This window comes from Strongylocentrotus purpuratus, unplaced genomic scaffold, assembly GCF_000002235.5.
Source record: "Strongylocentrotus purpuratus isolate Spur 01 unplaced genomic scaffold, Spur_5.0 spur5_scaffold_17, whole genome shotgun sequence".
Classification (NCBI taxonomy): domain Eukaryota; kingdom Metazoa; phylum Echinodermata; class Echinoidea; order Camarodonta; family Strongylocentrotidae; genus Strongylocentrotus; species Strongylocentrotus purpuratus.
Window position 1 is genome coordinate 25,492,176 of NW_022145602.1, and position 21,273 is coordinate 25,513,448.

General features: G+C 34.0%; 1 protein-coding gene across 1 annotated transcript; it reads left to right on the forward strand.

Moving 5' to 3' along the window:
- The first annotated feature begins 738 nt into the window (after positions 1-738).
- LOC100893829 (sushi, von Willebrand factor type A, EGF and pentraxin domain-containing protein 1-like) lies at positions 739-19,729 on the forward strand. Its single transcript, XM_030988327.1, has 16 exons — positions 739-754; positions 3,092-3,274; positions 3,758-3,949; positions 4,650-4,838; positions 5,148-5,333; positions 5,725-5,910; positions 6,525-6,713; positions 7,025-7,210; positions 8,083-8,271; positions 8,599-8,784; positions 10,105-10,290; positions 11,671-11,874; positions 14,323-14,514; positions 15,819-16,004; positions 17,264-17,414; positions 18,798-19,729. The coding sequence occupies exons 1-16, from the start codon at positions 739-741 to the stop codon at positions 18,988-18,990; spliced, it is 2,814 nt and encodes a 937-aa protein (XP_030844187.1). The 3' UTR covers positions 18,991-19,729.
- Positions 19,730-21,273: the final 1,544 nt, after the last annotated feature.

A 21,273-nucleotide genomic window follows, 5' to 3' on the forward strand; every position in this document is an offset into this window, starting at 1 on the left:
ATTATAATCTATACTCAGACTTGCACTTTATATGCTACAACGCAAATGTTGTAATATAATATTGTGTTATGATTCTACAGAGAATGGTATGAAAATAAATTACTTACATTAGCATAACATGTTTGTATATGAATTTTATTTCCTGTCAGCGATTTCGTATGCAACTACCCTAAATACGTTCAGATAATATGTAACAGGCGCACATCAATAGTTTGATCCGTCTTTGCCTTCTGTGAGGTTGAGTTTAAGAATACCCTATAATCGATTTGAATGAAATATATACCTAAGATATCAGAGACTGCATTTCTTGTACATAATAATTATTTAAATTGGTTATCATATATTTTTTATCATATCATATTTTTATATCATATAGGGGAGATAAAAGAACAAAATAACAATAATAGGTTTCAGGCAAAGTAATTTATTTCCGTTGTTAGCCAGTCATTTTTATCAAAGTAAACTGTTATCATTCATGGAAAAAAATTAGTCACTTCTCTTTTTTCTACAATGGCACTTTTACGCTGTCGACAATGATAATAGCACATTTAATCAAATAAAGTACCAAGTGAAGCGGGCATTAAGCTCGTCTACGGACCTGATCGGTATTCAGGCTGGGTCCAGGTCAAGCTTACAAGTGGCAGTAGAAATAATCTGATCCCATAAGTCACCGACTTCACACGTTATGATTAATATTACTCCAAATGTTTAACACTTCCGATTGTGAGATGATTGACCATGGCAATACTGCATCGTAAGTAACCTGTCCTTAGGCGGTTGAGGCTTAGCTAAGAAGGCCAAGTTGGAACTGGATACAAGGGACTCCATTGGGCTGGGGAATAGTTTACGTGGAGTGTTTTGGAGGTGGTTAGACCACTAAATCATCCTTTGATTGTGAGGGCTGGAATCAAGGGGCTCTACATTGAACAAGAAGCCATACCAACAATATGACAGCAAAGGCATTCACTAAGGTTTGCTTTGCAGCTTATAACATCACTTCATATATCATGTTTTCAGAAGCTAGAAGCCTATTATATAAAACTTAAATTCTGAATATTATTCAATGTTGATATGGGCTAGATGGAAGAGAAGCCAGATCGTTGTTCTACTGCCCCAATCTGAAAAAAACGTTGATTTGAAATGAGTTTGTTTTGTACCTTAGCTCGTAATCTCGTAAATTTCGAACATTAATATAATGAGGGGGACAAATGAATTTACTCCAATGTTTAATATAATTCAAAAGTTAACACGGACATAAAGTGTGTTTACGGCTCGTACGCGGACCTGATCAGTACACAGGCTGGGTAGAGGTCAAACAGGCAAATGGCACTTTAAAAAAATGGACAACGCCAATATAAGACCAACATTAAATGTTACGTTGGTCTACTCGATAATATTGTTCACCTGCTAGCTTTCAAAGAATGCAATTCACCAAGACTGCATTTCTTGTACATAATAATTATCTAAATTGGTTATCATATATTTTATATCATATATTTTTATCATATCATATTTTATATCATATAGGGGAGATAAAAGAACAAAATAACAATAATAGGTTTCAGGCAAAATAATTTATTTCCGTTGTTAGCCAGTCATTTTTATCAAAGTAAACTGTTATCATTCAAAGAAAAAAAAAATCGTCACTTCTCTTTTTTTTCTACAATGGCACTACGCATTCAGCTATACGCAGTGCCGATAATAGATCACGTGTTGATGTATACACTTTGTTTGCACGGACCTCATACATATTTAGGTGGTGTACAAGTCAGAATTAACCAATGGCAATTTGTGGTTAACAATCTTTGAATAGATTGATAAATAATTAAAGTTCAATTCTTAAAGGAAAGACTCTGCATAATGTTATCGCAATATACCTTAAATGACTGCTATCGTCCGTCAATTGGAAACATTGTAAAACAACTTTAAGATGTTATAGAACAAAGCAGGTGTTTGATAAAATGTATTTTCATTTTTGAATTTCCAGGAAAATTAAGAGAAAAAATGTATATACAAATGGAGTAACAAATACCCTCGATTAGTGCCCAAGAATAACCAGATGGAACTGTATAATCAGTGAATTAAACATTAATTATGATTAAATGTGTTGCTCTCCAAAACAATTTTAAAGATCATATTTCCTTTTGAACTAAGAAAAGTACCCCGACGCATTTTGTTCTCTTCTGCAAAGCTATAAAGGGACTTGGAATATATAATACAATACAAGTGATGCGGGTGTGCAGCTCGTCAGCGGACCTGATCAGTATTCAGACCTCTTAGATATCAGTTTCGTCGTGAGCTGTCCTTTTTGGAGAAAGGCACGCGTTTAATATATGTTTTTTCTTCACATTCAAATAATGTCAGATACCACAGACTATGTGAGCTCTTTTAGTGAAACGAGAGGGAAAGTTAAGCAATTTTAAATTATTAGGAAACAAGGTTTTGGCTCATGTATTTTATATTGGCACGAGGAACACTTGACATTTCGCAACCAATAGTGGCCAATTTGGCTCTCGGACCTAAAATATATATGTATGGCAGAATGATGTTGATATAAATCAGCATATCCCGAACATTTGTCTATAATTTGGTTTGTGAATCAGATTCATGATAACATTACCTTACCACCACAATTACTATGACCCTAGTATCTAGCTGTGCTTACTAACTTTGACACAGCAGATAATATCTCTTCCGAATAAACACATAAGACCCAAGCAAACAGTGATGTACTACAAACTAGGTGATGTATTTTACTGGAATTTTCTTTCCTCACATGCCCCCTCCCCCGCAAGAACGGACAGAAGACAATTGCTGATATCAATTACCGTCTATAATCAAGACACATTAAACCCTTTTCAAGGGATGCATGTTGAATTAAATCAAAAAGAAGAAAAATTAAAATAACGTCGAAGTATTTTCCATGATCCTTAAACTTCGAAGTTTCATTACTCTTAACAATTAATTTGTCACTGCATAATAATGCGTGAGGTATTAATAAATCTCAAATTGCAATGTACAAGTATTTTTCTTGTTAAGAAATAACGAAAGAAAATCTATTTAAAATAATTTATTATGACCTTCTTTACAGGTTCCATTCCTTGCAGTGCCCCATACATTCCCGCACACGCACATGTTACAAATCCTCGTCTCAACTACAACTTTGGGGCCAAAATTACTGTGACGTGCAATGCCAGTTCGGATACCTTCAACCTTCAGTGTCATAACAAAGGACTTTGGAGTGGACCTATTGTATCCTGCCCTGAATCGACGGGTAAGCTAATATTCAAATCCGTACCCGGTTTAGGATTACTTTGCTTCTATTAAGATTTGAATCTAAACAATGCATCGAAATCCCTAACACTGCGTCAGGTTGTACGGGGCGTGAATATGTTCGTCCCATTACGAAACGTTCTGAACGGAGTCCAACTTAATTACCCGAATGAATCCCTAGCTGCCAAAAAACTATGAACTCGCAATGCTAGTATTAATGCTGATGAGCACTTTTTTTCCAAATGGTATTGCTGAATGTGTTGCATACGTGATTGGTTCGTTTGTTCTTTAGTCCGTATATATGTTCTTGTTGCACTTCATTACGTGAGACGCATTCACAATTTGGTGAAAGTAAAACATATTGTTTTCGTTTAGTTTGGTTTACACAATCCACCACACTGAGGGTTCAGACATAACATAGTAATTGTAGACATTTCGTACAGATGTGAAGCAAGTAACTTAAAATTGTTTCCCTTAACTCTAGCTCTTCCGACGAACTGTAATGCTCCTTCAGTCCCGAGATACTCAACGCTCGAAACCCTCAGTCCGAATTATAACCTTGGAGACAGTGTGACATTCCGATGTGACAATACCAGCATTCAACCGTTTAGTCTTCTGTGTGAAACCACTGGGCTATGGAGTGGACCAATGCAGTCGTGCCCGCCACCCGTCTCAGGTATTTAAAACATACATGCATCCATTATTGTCACAGAAGATAAATATATACGGGACCAAAAATAGAACACCTATAAAAGTCAAGTTTACTAGTTTTCAAAATTTCGATTACTTTAGATCAAAAACATTGACAACGACTGAAATATATGAATATATATGCTGCCTTATTAATTGAGGTTTATAAAGAGGTGAACAAGATAACAGCAGTGCATTGGTATCTGAAACCTATCCCTCTGACAGGAAAATTTCAACTGGCTTCCGTCAAATACGATCCCCAAATTAATGTTCATGATTATGGAGGAAGATATATTAAATCTTAATATTAGATTCAGGGAAAAGTGCCCATTACTGTGCAAACTGTAATTGTAATTGACTTATTAGCAGGTAACATTTAGATGTTGGCTTATCATCGAAATGTAGGATAAAAACAACAGTTGTGATTATAACGAAGACTATGTCTACGCAAAACATTATAAAAAGATAGCTATTAATTGTTCAAGTTAGGAGGTCCAGTAAGGTAAGAGCTTCATTGCTGCGCTATTGGTCGTACAACTGTTCGCCATTATCCATAATTGTAGCATTAACATCATGGTATCAATACATCAGCTCCTAGTTTAAACTTTAGATATTGATCATTACTTTCTCTGTCTAAACTACTAATGCTATATTATTAAACATATGTATTGAATTTCCTTTCACAGCCCCTACACGATGCACTAGTCCATATATCCCAAAGTATGCATCAGCTGAAAACATACGTTTGGTTTACAGCATCGATGAGAGTGTAACAATCACCTGTGACAGCAATACAGACAGGTCGTTTACACTTCAGTGCAAATCAGATGGGTTTTGGACGGGTGGTGTCCAGTCTTGCCCACCGCCGTTAGAAGGTTAGCTTTATTCATTAATCATTTATTCATTAATCATTATTCATTTACCCAGCTATCAATGGTCAAAAACTTGTAAATAATACTTAAGCCCCAACGCTCACACGTATTTAATTAACGGTACATTTGTTGTCTTTCGTGGTTGTGGTTTTCAAAAAAGATAGCATCCACCCACTTAATGTTGTCTGTGTTATCTTCCAACAACATAATACTTTATTTTCCTGTTTACGTCCACAGATATACTCAAATAACATTTCAAGTAGATAGATGTTTGTTGTACCAACTATCATCTCCACTTAATTTTCTGAACAGCTCCGGATAAGTGCAGTGCCCCTTACGTTCCAAGATATGCATCGATTCAAGGCCTGCAACTGAATTATGACTATGATGACAGTATTATTGTAACATGTGACAGCAGCACTGCTCAGTTTAACCTTCGGTGTGACACGAAAGGTCAATGGAGTGGCCAGGAGGTTTCTTGTCCTGCACCTACCCCAGGTAAGACTTTTAAAAAAAATTATTTTTATTTGATTCTATTTGATTAATTGTTTTTGTCTAAAACTCCCCCCCCCCCCCAAAAAAAAAAAAAATAATAAAAAAATAAAAAATAAAAAATAAAAAAAAAAAATAATAATAATAATAATAATAAAAAAATCAATAAAAAAAAAAAAAAAAATCGACTGGCTTTCGCAATTTACATAACAATTGGTTTTGTTGGTGGATGTGGTCAACAAAATATAGCATCCAACCAATTCAGTGTTTTCTGTTATAACTCATTAACATTATTCTTTATTTCTCCTGTTTACGTCCAGAGATATACTCAAATAACATTTCAAGTAGATAGATGTTTGTTGTACGATTTATCATCTTCACCTGATATTCTTTACAGTTCCGGAGAAGTGCAGTGCCCCTTATGTTCCAAGTTATGCAACTATTCAAAACCTGCAACTGAATTATGACTATGGTGACAGTATTACTGTGGCATGTGACAATAGCAGTGCTCAGTTTAACCTTCGGTGTGACACGAAAGGTCGATGGAGTGGACAGGAAGTTTCTTGTCCCGTACCTACCCAAGGTAAGACTTTTTTTTTTGATTCGATTTATTCATAGTTTCTGTCTATAACTTACCCCCCCCCCCCCCCCCACCATTCGACTAGCTTTCAAAATAAACAAGTCCTAAATCAATGGCCATGATGATGGAGGACGATATTTTTAATCTTCATATTAGATCTAGGAAAAAGTGAATGTGCAAATTATTAGAGTTCACATTTCAAAAAAGGGTTTAACAAACGACAATATAATTGCCCAAAATGCTAGGACATTAACAGAGAAACTGGCTTGGCACGTTACTGTAGACCCGAGTTATTATCAGGTAACATTTTGAACTGGGCTTATCATGAAAATGTCGGAAATATCGAATTTGTTTATTATAACTAAGGCTATGTCGAGACGAAGTATTATTAGAGAAAGGTATTAATAGTTCAAGTTAAGAGGTCCAGTAGGGTAAGAGTTTGATTCTTGTGGTATTGGTCGTACAACTGTTAGACATTATTCATAATTGTAGGATGTAAATTATGGATAAAATCAGAATCAGCTTCCAGTATTAACTGTAGATATTAATCATAACTTTCTCTGTCTAAACTACTAATGAAATAATAAGAAACATTCGTATTGCATTTCCATTCACAGCCCCTACACGATGCACTAGTCCATATATCCCAAAGTATGCATCAGCTGTAAACGTTCGTTTGGTCTACAGCATCGATGAGAGGGTAACAGTCACCTGTGACAGCAATACAGACAGGTCGTTTACCCTTCAGTGCAACTCAGATGGGTTTTGGACGGGAACTGTCCTTTCTTGCTCACAGCCGATAGAAGGTTAGTTATTCTTATTATTCAATTATTCATCATTTATTATTCATTTAGCTACCCAGCTATCAATGTTCGAAAACGTGTAAATAATACCTTAGCCTCAACGCACACACGTTTATAATTTACTGTACAGTTGTTGTTGTTCATGGTTGTAGTCAAAAGAATATAGCATCCAACCACTTTAGTGTTTTCTGTTTACACTCAACAACATTATACTTTGTTTTTCCCGTTTACGTCCAGAGATATACTCAAATACCATTTCAAGTAAATAAATGTTTGCTGTATCAACTATCATCTTTACTTGATTTTCTTTACAGTTCCGGAAAAGTGCAGTGCCCCTTACGTTCCAAGATATGCAACTATTAAAAACCTGCAACTGAATTATGAGTATGGTGACAGCATTACTGTGGCATGTGACAATAGCAGTGCTCGGTTTAACCTTCAGTGTGACACGAAAGGTCGATGGACTGGTCAGGAAGTTTCTTGTCCCGTACCTACCCCAGGTAAAAAAAATTAAATTGTAAATTTATTTGATTCATTGTTTTCGTCTGAACACCCCCCCCCCCCCTCCCTATTTTCGACTGGCTTTCGCACTATACGAGCCCAATATCAATGGTCATGATGGTGAAGGGAGTTAGAAGAATTCTGAAATTAGATCCAGAGAAAACTGCCAGTTAATGTGCAAATTGTAAGAGTTCAAATTTAAAGCACAGTTTGACCAATAGCAATGTAATTGCGAATGTACTACAACATTAACAAAGTAAATGAATGGGCACGCAACTGGAGACCCGACATATGATCAGGTAACATTTTAATCAGGGTTTATTATCAGAATGTAAAATAGCGTATCCGGACACCTTACCCTTAGACATCCACCCCCGGATAACAACCCCAGTCAACCACCCCCTAGGACGACTATCACCCTGGACAACTACCCCCGGACAACTACTCCCCCGACAACTTCCCCCTGACAACTACCCCTTAGGACAACTACCCCCTAGGGCAACCACCCTCTAGGACGACTACCCCGGGGGGTAGGTGACTGCGGGTTGGTTATCCGGGGGATGTCAAGGGGGTAGGTGTCCTAGAACCGTCGGATCGATTGAGACCTGTGATTAACATTAAGGTTATGTCTAGCCGAAGCATCAGATGGAGATCGGTATAAATAGTTCAAGTTGGGAAGTTTTAGTAGGGTAAGAGTTTGGTCACTGCAATATTGGTCGTAAAACTGTTCGACATTATTCATAATTAGAGCGTGTATATTATTTTATCAACACATCAGCTCCTACTTTAAACTCTAGATATTGATCATTACTTTCTCTGTCTAAACTATTAATTATTTTAATAAACATACGTATTGTATTTCCATTCACAGCCCCTATACGATGCACTAGTCCATACATCCCAAAGTATGCATCAGCTGTAAACGTTCGTTTGGTCTACAGCATCGGTGAGAGTGTAACAATCACCTGTGACAGCAATACAGACAGGTCGTTTACTCTTCAGTGCAACTCAGATGGGTTTTGGGCGGGTAGTGTCCTTTCTTGCACACAGCCGATCGAAGGTTAGCTTTATTTATTATTTAATTATATATTAAGTCTTATTCATTTCTCTACCCACCTATCTATTGTCCAAAACCTTTAAATATCAAAGAACATATATAACCCCATTGATCCTACGCGCATACGTGAATAAGGAACCTGACACTTGGCGTTGTTAGTGGTTGTTGTCAAAAGAAGAAAGCATCCAACCACTTCATTGTTTTATGTTATCACTCAACAACATTATTCTTAATTTCTCCTGGTTACGTCCGGAAATATAATACAATAACATTTCAAGTAGATAAATGTTTGATGTACCAACTATCATCTTTATTTGATTTTCTGTACAGCTCCGGAGAAGTGCAGTGCCCCTTACGTTTCACGATATGCAACCATTCAAAACCTGCAACTGAATTATGACTACGGTGTCAGTATTACTGTTGCATGTGACAGCAGCAATGCTCAGTTTACCCTTCAGTGTCGCACGAATGGTCAATGGACAGGTCAGGTGGTGTCCTGTCCTAGACCTCCACAATGTAAGACTTTCGATTTTGATTTGATTGCATTCACTTACCCCTCCCCTCCGAATTGGACCGCTTTTCTCATTAGACAAGCCCCAAATCAATGGTCATGATGGTGGGGATAAATAGAATGAATCTGAAATTAGATCCAGGGAACACTGACAGGTGCTGTGCCAATTGTGAGAGTTTACAATTTAAAAAAAAGTTTGACCAACACAAATAAAATCGCCCCAAATGCCTGATGTATCTATAACAAAATAACATTTTCACCCTATTAAAAATGTAATGTTGTGGCCTTCTTGCAAATTTTAGACATACGACTTGTCCGTTCGCATGTACCTGGACATTGACGTGTACCAGAGGGATGGAAAATTAAACTTTTATAATTAAAATTTTACCATACTCAAAACGACATTTGTTTTAATATGTTTGGGAACCTAACACATTATTCTTGATGTCTGTTTATTTTGTTATAACTACACAATCTACATAGTCATGTAATTGTGACCTAGCATCGTCTTTCCATTCATGAATGAACCTGCATTCAATCAACAGATGTATGAGATTTATTGTATTATTACCAACGCTCCTTCTCTTCCTCCTTCTCTCCTCTTTCCCTTTCTTTTCTGCAAGTCACTCTTTTTTATTTTTATTTGTATTGTTGTATCTAAGTTGAGGGCTGCCGGCACGTCAAGCTACTTTGCTTATTTATGTAGCCCTCCTGCATCTAATGTATGTTAATTATGCATTCAATATATTTGTTTAAATTCAATATATTTGTTTAAATTCAATATATTTGTTTAATATCGTTTATTATCTGTATACAATTATATACACTTGAAATATTGTATTAAGCCATATTATGTTAATGAAAATGTATGATGAAAAAAAGAAAAAAGATACAGAAACCAATAAATCAAATCAAAATCAAATCAAATTGTATCATTGTCCTTGTCTAATTATTGATAAATTTTGTATACTTAATTCTCGGGGGAAAAAAAGAAAATCTATCATTTTACCTGGGACAGACTGTGATTTCATTGAAATATTATATTGTCATTGTGAATAATTGATAAGAATACATGCTGAGGAGCTAGAAATAATGCTCAAAATCTAATGATAAGGGTAATGATATATGTAAGGTGCTTCAGAGATGTGTTAAGTGTTTAATTATCTCACATTTCTATACAGTTGTATATTATTGTTTTCGTTTTATTACTGCTGCTGTTTTTACTACTACCTGATTATTTATTTATGTTCTTATGCTACATACGTGATTTCCTTGTTGCATTGAACCTCACTTTCCAATGATGTTATGTTATATTTTCCAAGCAGCTCCATCTCAATGCAGTGCTCCTGTTATTCCCAGACATTCTACCATTGCATTCTACCGAATAACCTACAACTCAGGTGATGACGTGATTGTAACTTGTGATGCAAGCAACGATCGTTTTACCCTTCATTGTAACAACAGTGGAACGTGGAGTGGACCAGAAATGTCTTGTCGAGAACCAGCCAAACGTAAGATATTTGGTTTTTATCTGACTAGTATGGTAATGTGCTTGGTTTACCTTCACCAAAAAATTAATTAGTTATGTATATGAATCATAATTTAAAAAATTAGAGATAGTTTTTATTTCCAACAGTTGAATAGATAGATAGAATTGTCATTTTCATCATCCATATACATAACTAAATCATTTTAGAATTATGTACGTTGAGATGAACGAAACTTCTTTTATGTTTATAATTATGAATCTTATTTCATATTGGGAATTGCAAAACTTCAACAAAATAGCACGTTAGCGTCTATCAAAATTGTGAGCCGTCAGACGAAAAATCTTTGAAAATAACAAATCCTCGCAATTTAAAACCTTGGAGTAACACACAATATTAAAAGTGCCACCAAGGCTGGAAATTGCAAGTTAGTGTATTCGGAATTAGTCTATAGATATTCGGAATTACGAACCTTTACCCCGCTCCCCAACGTTATACATTAATTAATAAACTAATTATAATAATTGTAGATTTATATTGCGCAATGCTGTACACTGGTAGGAATTTATTCCTTGAAACGCAGCGCGCGTAACAGCTGCACTGCTAAAGCCAGGGTAATTATGCTGCATTATTGTAGAGCGCTTAGAGACTTCAGACAAAGTAAGTGTTAAGCGCTATATAAGCACTGTAATTATTTACATTGCGTCCCAGAAAAAAAGAAACCGAGAATTATCGATGTTTTATCATAACTTAGCCACATTTATAATTAATCAATGACACATAGCTGGAAAGCTTAGACCTCCTGTTTCATTTGATGCAACTCATATGACGCATATTCCACGCATGAGTGAGTACAATTATTTTAAAGAGAGGAAGCCAAAAAGTCGTTTGGCGGACGGTATCTGAATTTCAAAGAGAAAATCACATTTATAGAAGGCTGAGTTTCTGTCCTTTCATATGAAACCTCAATCAGGAAAAATGAGCAATTAATGACAAAGTTGTGTTTGTTTAAAGCAGTGCTTGCATTTCCATATTTTTATCAAACGAATTCGTTTTCACTGACTGCCTGCCGTAACAACAAGCAGAATTGACAAAAGACTTAACTCCGTTTCGTTGACAATCAGCCATGCATCAAGACTTTCGTCTACGACTGATTGTCAACAAAACGGAGTTAAGTCTTTTGTTAATTCCGTTTGTTGCTACGGCACACAGCCAGTGAAAACGAGACCATTTAATAACATTATGAAAATGCAAGCACTACTTTAAACAAACAGAACATTGTTATCCCTTGCTCATTCTTCCTGAATGAGGTGTCTGTATAATGTGATGTTTTAATTTGAGGTTTCAGTGGTTTCAGTTTTGAACTTTTCTTCTTCTTTCCCCCAAATGCTATGAATATGACAGCTCCACCACTTTGCAGTGCACCTCATATTCCGAGATATTCCGAGATTGAGAGTTATCAATTGAACTATAATTACGATGACAGAGTGACAGTGACATGTGACACGAACAGTGATCAGTTCACTTTACGGTGTCAGGCAAGTGGATTATGGGATGGCCCTGATATATCCTGTGCAGCACCGACATTGCCGATAATACCAGGTCCATGTAAGTAAATATATTTTGGGTATTGTATCTGAAATATTTTCTTTCTTATACTCCCTTGTTTCCACCATCATCATCGTCATCATCATCATGTTCTTCTTCATTATCATCACCACTACCAGTTCCATAACCATGGCATAAATGGGGCCCGGAGAAGTATAAAAATATAAATATAAAAGTAATATAAACACGCACTGAGATGAACGCACATCTTGCGCTCAATCCGTTACAATAATCACTGATATCTAGAATAACGTATTTTTCCAGAGAACCTGATATTTTGTTAAACAAAAATACAAAGTACATTTTTTTTTTTTGTAAAATTAATTTATTGAAAAAATATATATGCATTTGCACAAATCAAACAATCATACACAATCGATTGAAATAATATCGTAGCATCTTAACATAGTTCAAATAAAACATGTTTCGTTTTCTTGAATAACAGTGTTTTAAAAAATGCATAGCTTTTTTGTTTTACAGTTCCTTTCGATCTTTAATCGATTGTGGATAAGTCTTTTTCAAATACAAAGAATAGAGAATTCATGAAACATGAGTTTGTGATTTTCTGCTTGCATAAATGTTAAATAAACTGCGTATTTTGCATATATGATAAGACAATTTAAACTGTTAAAATTTTTTTTTTCAAGTTATAACCTTCAATTAAAACGAACTTGTCAAAAGAAAAATTAACATTGTAAAGTTTTCGAATTATGTCTCCAAATTTTAACAAAAAAAATCTTGTGGGCTTGCATTTTACAAATAAATGGAGATTGTCGTGTAACTGATTATCATATAAACATAAGGGATTGTTACACAATTTCCATTTGAATAAATTATACCTATTTGGTAATACGTTGCGTAATAACTTAAAATTGAATTCTGATATTTTGTTTTCTTTCATAGCTTGTAAATTAAATGACCATATGACTTTCCAGTCAATTTTTTCTGTACTATTTAACATTTCTTCCCATTTCTCTTATATTGGAGGTCTAACAATTGAATGAATATACAACGTAGAGTAAAAAAAACTTCGACTTTCGTTTAGTGTTAACATTCATTAAAACATTTTTCATGACACCTTCATTTTCTTCTCGTGTCGCATTTTATACATCTACCTGTCTAAACATATTTTGTTTCCACACTTTGGGAATTACATGTACTATGATATAATATTCTTGAAACAAAGTAGCATGTTTTTTCTCAAATCTTTCTTCAATTTCTCTCAAAGACATAAATCTAGAGTTTTCTACATCAATAATTTTCAAAAGGCCTACATCGAACCATTTTAAAAATAAATAATACATTTTTGTTATGATCTCTTGTATTTGAGTTAAACCATATGTTTTCACTTCTAACATTAGTACATTGTAAATCAATTGGCGTCTTACATTCTACTATCTCTTTAAATTCAAATCAAGTATATACCATATTATTGTAATATTGGGGCATTTTTATATTCTTTAAACAAAACTTCATATCATCTTTTGTACATTTACTATTGAACACATATTGTAAATTGCCAACTTTTTTTTAAAGAAACCATCAATTATCTTTTTCCACTTTGAGTTTTCGTGGGAGAAGTAATGCAATATCCAGTAACTCATACAAACCACTTTTCTTTTTATTTTGTGTTTTTTTTCCATTCCACAAACATGTATACAGTAAAGAGTCAATGAATTTCATTACATTTCTAGCATGGAAATCATGTGAGCATTGTATATAATTTGAGAAACAAGAAATGATTTGATTATAGTTATTTTACCAGAAAATGTTAAGCGCCTTGCTTTCCATAGACGTACTTTATTTTCAATCTTTGATATTTTGGGTTTCCAATTAAGATTTATTAGGTTTTGTTCATTTTCCCCAAAATGAACCCCTAATATTTTAACATCAGAATAGGTCCATGGAATGAATTTCTTTCTTTTTTTTCTCTTTCCATCTCTTCGATTTCCAAAATCTGATTTCCCTTTTTACACCTAAACCTACAAACTTTCTTCAACAAAAAATCTTACCACCTATCAATTTTATTCCATTGTCCTTAACATATGACAAGGACGAATATTTTTAACCGTGATTAGTAGCATTTGTGGATTTAAAGCATTTTTTTAAATATAAATATTGTTTTCCTTTTATGTGTTGCTGTCCCAAACTTAAAAACGCTTAAATTGCCATTACAATGACAATATCTTATGTAAATATTTTGAAGACTGTTTGTTCTGTATGAGTAATAAACTTGTATTTACTGAGCAAAGTCGTACAGGTATTTCTGAGAGAGGTTCAAATCACCTTTTCAATACTTTTATGTTTATTTCACACATTAATTATTTTAAGAACGTCACAAATTTAAATATCCTAACGATTTCCTAAAATATGAACCAACGCTTCCCATTTATAGTACAGCACCTCTCGTGGCCTCCATAATATTGTTTGCAATTATTCTCTCCACAGTTCCTCCATCGCATGCCTCCTGCAGTGCACCAGCAGTGCCTATTGATTCAACCATTCAGAATCTTCGTCTCTCATACAAAAACGGTGACAGGATGAACGTGACATGTAACGTTGGTTCTGATTGGTTCGACGTGTCATGTGACGATGGAATATGGATAGGCCAAAACATAGTTTGCCCTGACCCTCCCAAAGGTATGCAAAACATACGTTTTAAAAAGCTGCCTGTTGTAAAGTCAGTTCGTGTAATAAAAATGTATATGTGTCGTGGTATAGGGCTTCATTCAATTAACTATCAGTCGAAGGGTTGAGGGATCGAATCCCATCCCTCTACAAACGTCCTTTGAACACATTGATGCACATTCGCCTATTTTCGACCATGTACATACCGTGTGAGTCAAACAAAATGTTACACCTAGAAAATTGCTAATTATTTTAAAAATCATCTACGAATAGTAATTATTATACATCTTATGAAAGAGTGTTTTATCCCAAATCATTTGGTATCACGTTTGTGTGGTATGTGTTTACGCTTGGATAAAAAATGAGGCATTGTTTGCGAGGGTGTAAAAATCGAATTGCGCCAAACTAAGTGATGCCTACAGCATGTATTATTTTGGGATTAGCGGAGTGAGAGATTGAATTGAATGAAATGTATTACATATGCTTTTTGCAGAGGAAAAGTCACACACACACACACACACACACGCACAAATGTTCGTTGTTATTTGATATCCGATGTTTGATATGTATGTCATGATTAATTTTGTTAGGGTTGTTATTTGGATCTGCAAAGACCGAATTAATACCCAAATCCCATTTTTTTTTTAAATTCAAACATAACACAAGCAACTTTGGCGCAAATCGATGTTTGCACTCTCGCAAACAATGCCTCCTGCTCATCAAAGCGTGAACACATACCACATAAAATTGATATCAAATATCTGGGATAAAACACTCTTTTATAAAATGTATAATCGTTTATTGTTCATAGATGATTTTTTTAAATAATTATCAATTTTCTAGGTGTAAACTGTCGTTTGACTCACACTGTATAGGTGCTTGACAATTACTGGGACATTACAAATTGCAAGACGAAGACTCGATCATTATTTATTTGTAATAACGTCGATTTTCTAAAAATGATACGAGGATAAGAGGTAATGTGATCAACAAAAGATTGTGAGCGCCCTTCAAAAATCTTATGATCTCTTTGAGAGTGTGTGTGTGTGTATTGGACAGTTTGTACCGTGCGTGATCAAGGTAACTACGTTTACGATCGAAACATAGTTCCATTTTCAATCATCAAAGATTTGCACTTTTTTAGGCAACTACAAGCGCTCGAAAGAGGCTTCCTTGAATGATTATTGTGATGTATTCATTGAAGAGTCTTCGAAGAAGCCATTGATTTTGAATATTCTCCAATTGTCTGTTTGTGTACAAATATACCCTTATCCAGTGAATGAGTTTGTTGTAATGTTTAAATAATTCATTTGCAGAATGCAATCCACCAATCATCCCCGTCGTCTCATTCGTTGAAAATGTTAAGCCTCGCTACAAGATTGGTGACCAAGTCAACATCACATGTAACGACGACTCTGATTGGTTCGCTTGGGAATGTCACACAGATGGCTTGTGGCGAGGGAATTCTGTCCAGTGCTCTACTGATTGTCCACCAACCGGAGGTTATTATGCACTTAGAAATGTCTGATATACGGGGATAATGTCACTATGAACATAACAGACAAAGAAAGAGGACGAAATATGCAGTTCCTCATTCTAACTTCAACAATTGCTGTTGTAGACAAAGGAACATCTTTTTACTGCTATGATGTAAACATATGTAGAACAGGCGAATATGCATGTGCCATCTGTTCTACGCATTTCTGACACAATGGCAGTGAAGGGATGTTCCTTTGCCTACCACAGCATTTGTTGAGGGTAGAATGAGGAACTGTATATTTTGTCCTATTTCTTTGTCCGTCATGTTCATAGTGTGTGGTACCAGACTATGATAACGATCTTGTGTTATATGTTATAATAGTTATGCTGTAAATGATAATCATCTTAATATGTTGCATACTAAAATATTTAAAATAATGAATGTAAACTGGTCCTTTTACATGTAAATAAAAGTAATATAAGAGAAACCATCTCTGCCGCCACAAAATTCGGGAGAGTTTACACTAGCTCTTATGTTGCATGATATTTTTTTCTGTTGAAAGACCGAGCAAAACACGGTGATGAATAACAAAAGCTAAATCATTTTAGACATAAGATGGGAAAGAAAAACAAAATGTAAAGGGAAAAAAGGATACTGCTTTACAAATTAAGCTCATCTCTTTGCAAATCAGAAATAATATTGCATCAATTTACTAATTTGGGATTGTATTATTATTGCTTATTATTTACCTTCCTACTTATTTTTTCCAGGTATTTCTTCCATGCAAAACTTTTTGTTATGATCATTTATCTTTTTATCTTTTTATTTTGTTTAACATATTTTACGGGGCTGCTGTAATCATGTACAGAAATTAGCTGTTTGTTTTGTAACGAATATCTAAGGAAAAGAAATACAAATAGAATAAAGAATATAATTACTCATATATTAATGATATATATATATATATATATATATATACAAAGATAAAAACATTTACGAAGGCGAATACAAATATGAAGAAGAATACAAATAAAAATACAAATGTAAATGATGCACATGCAAATGAAATGATAAAAATACACATACATGTACAAGTACAAATACAATTACAAGTTTAAAGGAAAATACAAATTAAAAACAAAACAAAAATACAAATACAAATACAAACACATATTAGAGTACTAAGAAAAATATGCATCCAACTTCAATTACTGAAATTTAATACAAATATATCTCATGATAATTGGTGTTTGCTTACAACCAAATTATTTATATCTACAGGAGGAAAACCTACATTTCCAGAGCGCATTGCATATTCTAGTAGTGAGCAAAAGGGAAGGGATTACTTTATCACCGGTCTTCTGGTTACAGCTGTCATCTTATTCATCCTTGTTTTGATGTGTATGGCTGCGTTTGTTATCTTCATGAGAAAGTAAGTAAATGTTTGTTATAATAATCGTATAGAGTGGTGAAGAGTGACGTCGTTAAAAAAATATTATTAGAATTTCTCATTTTTTCTCCATTTTCTGAAAACGCATCACAAATAATGTCCGAATGGCTAAAACCAATTGGATATATTTAGCATTGGCTGAGATATGACCATCTGAAGAAAAAAAAATGTCCTATGGGAACTCAGTGTGTAGTGCTCTGGTTCATAACATTAGGAACCAGAGCACTATAACACTGAGTTCCCATAAACCATTTATTTATTCATCGGGTCATATCTCAGCCAATACCTAATATATTCAATTAGTTTTCGACATTCGGACATTATTTTTGATGCTCTTTTGGAAAATGAAGAAATTAAAAAAAAAAAAGATTTGTATGATTTCACAACCTCGATACTCTATAATGTCTAGATCTGTACAATAACTTGTTATTATATTTTCAGTGTATTTTCTCCTTACGCAAAACATTTTTCATGATGAAAATCAACTCTCAGTTGATTCCAGGAGTTTACCCTTTTAACATCAATTACTCAATTCCAATTAACTCAATTTACTGGGACTAATTGAAGGAGGTTGAAACCCCGCCGCTCGCGTTCATAATGTGTAAAACTACAAGTACTTGGGAAAGCGTTTCCTCGAAATCAAGGAAAGAGGTGGTTTCGTGGTTGTTGATACACTTTAGGTATAATCTTAGAATGGAAAACAATATGACAGAATAACATGTCTAATAAACTCCGGAAAAAAATCCTTACTAACTTAGATAAAACTTGGAAAAGATGTTGACATATTCAGGTAATTTGTGTCTGTGTTATTGTATAGATATATCTTTTAAAAGTAGCTGAACCAACAGAAGTGTTAGTCGGAAAAATTATTAAATCATTGAAAAGAAAGATAATGTTCATGAAATGCAACCTAACATCTCCTTCTTATAGTGTTGGGAGTCCCAAATTCGCCAAAAATTTCACTTAAATTGTGTCTTAATGTGAAAGAGGGTGTCATTTGAGACGCACTTCTGCAAAGATTTTCCCCTAAAATTGCGTTCAAAGACAAATATTGATGAAAAAATACGTAATTTGATATTCTTTCATAATTGTATTTAAATTCAAACATTTTCAAATGTTTTAAATTACATCCTCTTTCACATTATGATACAATTTAAATACAAAATTTCCATCAAGTTTGTTGGGCTCCCAACACTTTCGAGGGGCTTAAATAATATGAAAGTTCATCCAAGAATTTTTTTTTTTTTTAATAATTAACAGCGCACTTATACTTCCCATAATTTAACGATTCAATTGAAATCTGAATAGTAAATTAAATGTTATCTGAATATAATATTTGTTTTAATTTTATTTTATAATCTACAGCCGTGGCTATGATTTAGCAACATCATCGAAAGACACACTTCAAGATGAGAAGGGATCCAGAGGACCTCTTCCTGACGTCCCTGACGGTTATGCCAAGTACATTGGAGGTGACCAGTCACTCTATGTCGAACCATATCTCAAAGAAAATGGAGATCCCATTCGAAGCTATGAAGTCTACGAAAAACCAATTTGAATAAATTACTACCAGTTTTAGATTCGGTGTGCACTTTATTTAGGAAAACTCCACTCTCTTTTATTGACCTTCTTTTATACTTATGCTGTTGTTCTATGGTGTTGTTTAGTTGTTATAAATTTTGATTAATATTTCCCTCAAATGTTAGAAGTTATTTCACGCAGTCATTCCCCATTCCTTACTTATTTACATGTACATTCAATATATGAAAATGGCATACCATTTATCCCCTCTTCTTTTTTATAATGCATTCGTTGTTGTCTTGGATCCACAACTGAATCCACTGAATATCTTGTTATGTTGCACTCAATAAAAGTTATAAACGTATATGTTGATTTATGTCATGATTGTTCAAGTAAGAATATGAAGAAGACCGCTATCGCTCTTGTATCCTATTTGTATTATTGAGATAATTTTAAGATGAGGTTAAACCATTTTTGCTCTCTGTATAGTAGATAGGAGATGTATACATCAAGATAAAGAACGTATTTCCTCATAATGATAATTTATTTTCTTTCTAAAAACATGTCCAGGTTAATATAAAGTTGTACAATATTTAGTTAATTGATGGATTTAATATCAAGGAATCCATCAATACCAAATGAGATTGCCTTAATGAAAAACAAAACAAAACAATTGGTCAACTTCCAATCCATTTCACAGAAATTCCTTTGGCTAGGCATATGTGTATTTTTCACTAAAAAGAAACGACTAAATTTATTTTTTGCACCCCTTGAAATTTGATGTTTTTCGTTTTTGTTTCTTTGGTTTCCGTAACTCAAGAATAAAAGATGTAACAGTTAAATGAACGTTTTGTTGAATACGTTTAGTTAAAAGCTTTACTATGTCATGTTCTCAAGAAACATCAATCAGGACGAATATATATTTTGTACATGCTTAATAAAAGGTACGGTTAAAGTCGTAAGGGTGATAACTTTATAAATGAGTACCACACCTCGTTAGCTCCTTGTATTCCCTTTGTGGAAATGTATGTAAATTAAACTCAATCAAACTTGAAGAAGGAAAAAAACAGTATAAAAATATTGAATAAGGTGACAAATTATTATAAAATTCAAGACGTTATATATGTATGAACGTGATATATATACATACACAGAACCTATTAGAAGTCATTTGTGTACAAAGTACCCATGACTTTGTTGGCATGACTCGCAAAATGTCAATGTATGCATACATCATATAAAAATGGCGATACATGTGGCAATAAGGATAATGGTGATGGTATTAATAATGATTATAACATTGATGATAATACAGTGCGTCCCAGAAAAAGCGAAACCCAGAATTATCGATGTTTTACCATAACTCAATCACAATTATAATTAATAAATGCCACATATTTGTAAAGCTTAGGTCTTCTTCTTTTATTCGAAGCAACTCATATCAAGCATATTCTACGCATTCTTCGAAAAAAATGTGTAGAGAGGGTAACAAAAAATAATTTGGCGGGCGGTATTTGACAAGCAATACTATATTCATGGCTCATATTTCCTGATTAGGGTGTCATATGAAAGGGCAGATAATGGACTGTGTAGAAATGTAATTTTCTCTTTGAAATTCAGATACCGCTCGTCAAATGACTTGTTGGTACCCTCTCTTCAAATTGTTTTTAATCACTCTAGCGTGAAATATGCATCACATGAGTTGCATCAAGTGCATGATGCGGTTCTAAGCTTTACATATATGTGGCGTTTATTAATCTTAATCGTGATTTAGTTATAATAAAACATCGATCATTCTCGGTTTCGTTTTTTTCTGGGACGCACTGTACAATAATAACTATCACAATAGGCTTACGTCTCATAGTCCTCCTTTGTATAATGGCGTAGGACATGAAACATAGTACGTTAATGAATGAGTAAATATACAATCTTAAAGGGGATAATCAGGGAGACACAGGAATTCTAACAATCAGAGTAACAATAATGATAATACCCCCCCCCCCCCTCCATCCAAAATAAAAGGGAAAAGATAAAAGTAATGATAATTGGATTAACAATAATAATAATATTGATAATGATAATGATAATTATGATGATAATGATTTTGATAATAATATGACTAATACTACAATGATAATAATGGAAAATCGTCAAGGATGATGATGATAGGATATATATAACATTTTATTTCAGAGCATGTAAGATCTAAATGGACTTGAAAATTAAGAAAATGGTTTATCTTTCGATGTTTGCCATTGTGTTCGTTACACCGGTGTACGATATATTTATACTCAGACTTGCACTTCATATACCACAAAGT

What these genes read in the sequence shown, in the direction of transcription:
- LOC100893829 (XM_030988327.1), top strand. An exon ending in CTGTCCTAGACCTCCACAAT is followed by an intron (nt 8,785 to 10,104) that starts GTAAGACTTTCG and finishes TTTTCCAAGCAG; the next exon opens with CTCCATCTCAATGCAGTGCT. An exon ending in TTGCCCTGACCCTCCCAAAG is followed by an intron (nt 14,515 to 15,818) that starts GTATGCAAAACA and finishes ATTCATTTGCAG; the next exon opens with AATGCAATCCACCAATCATC.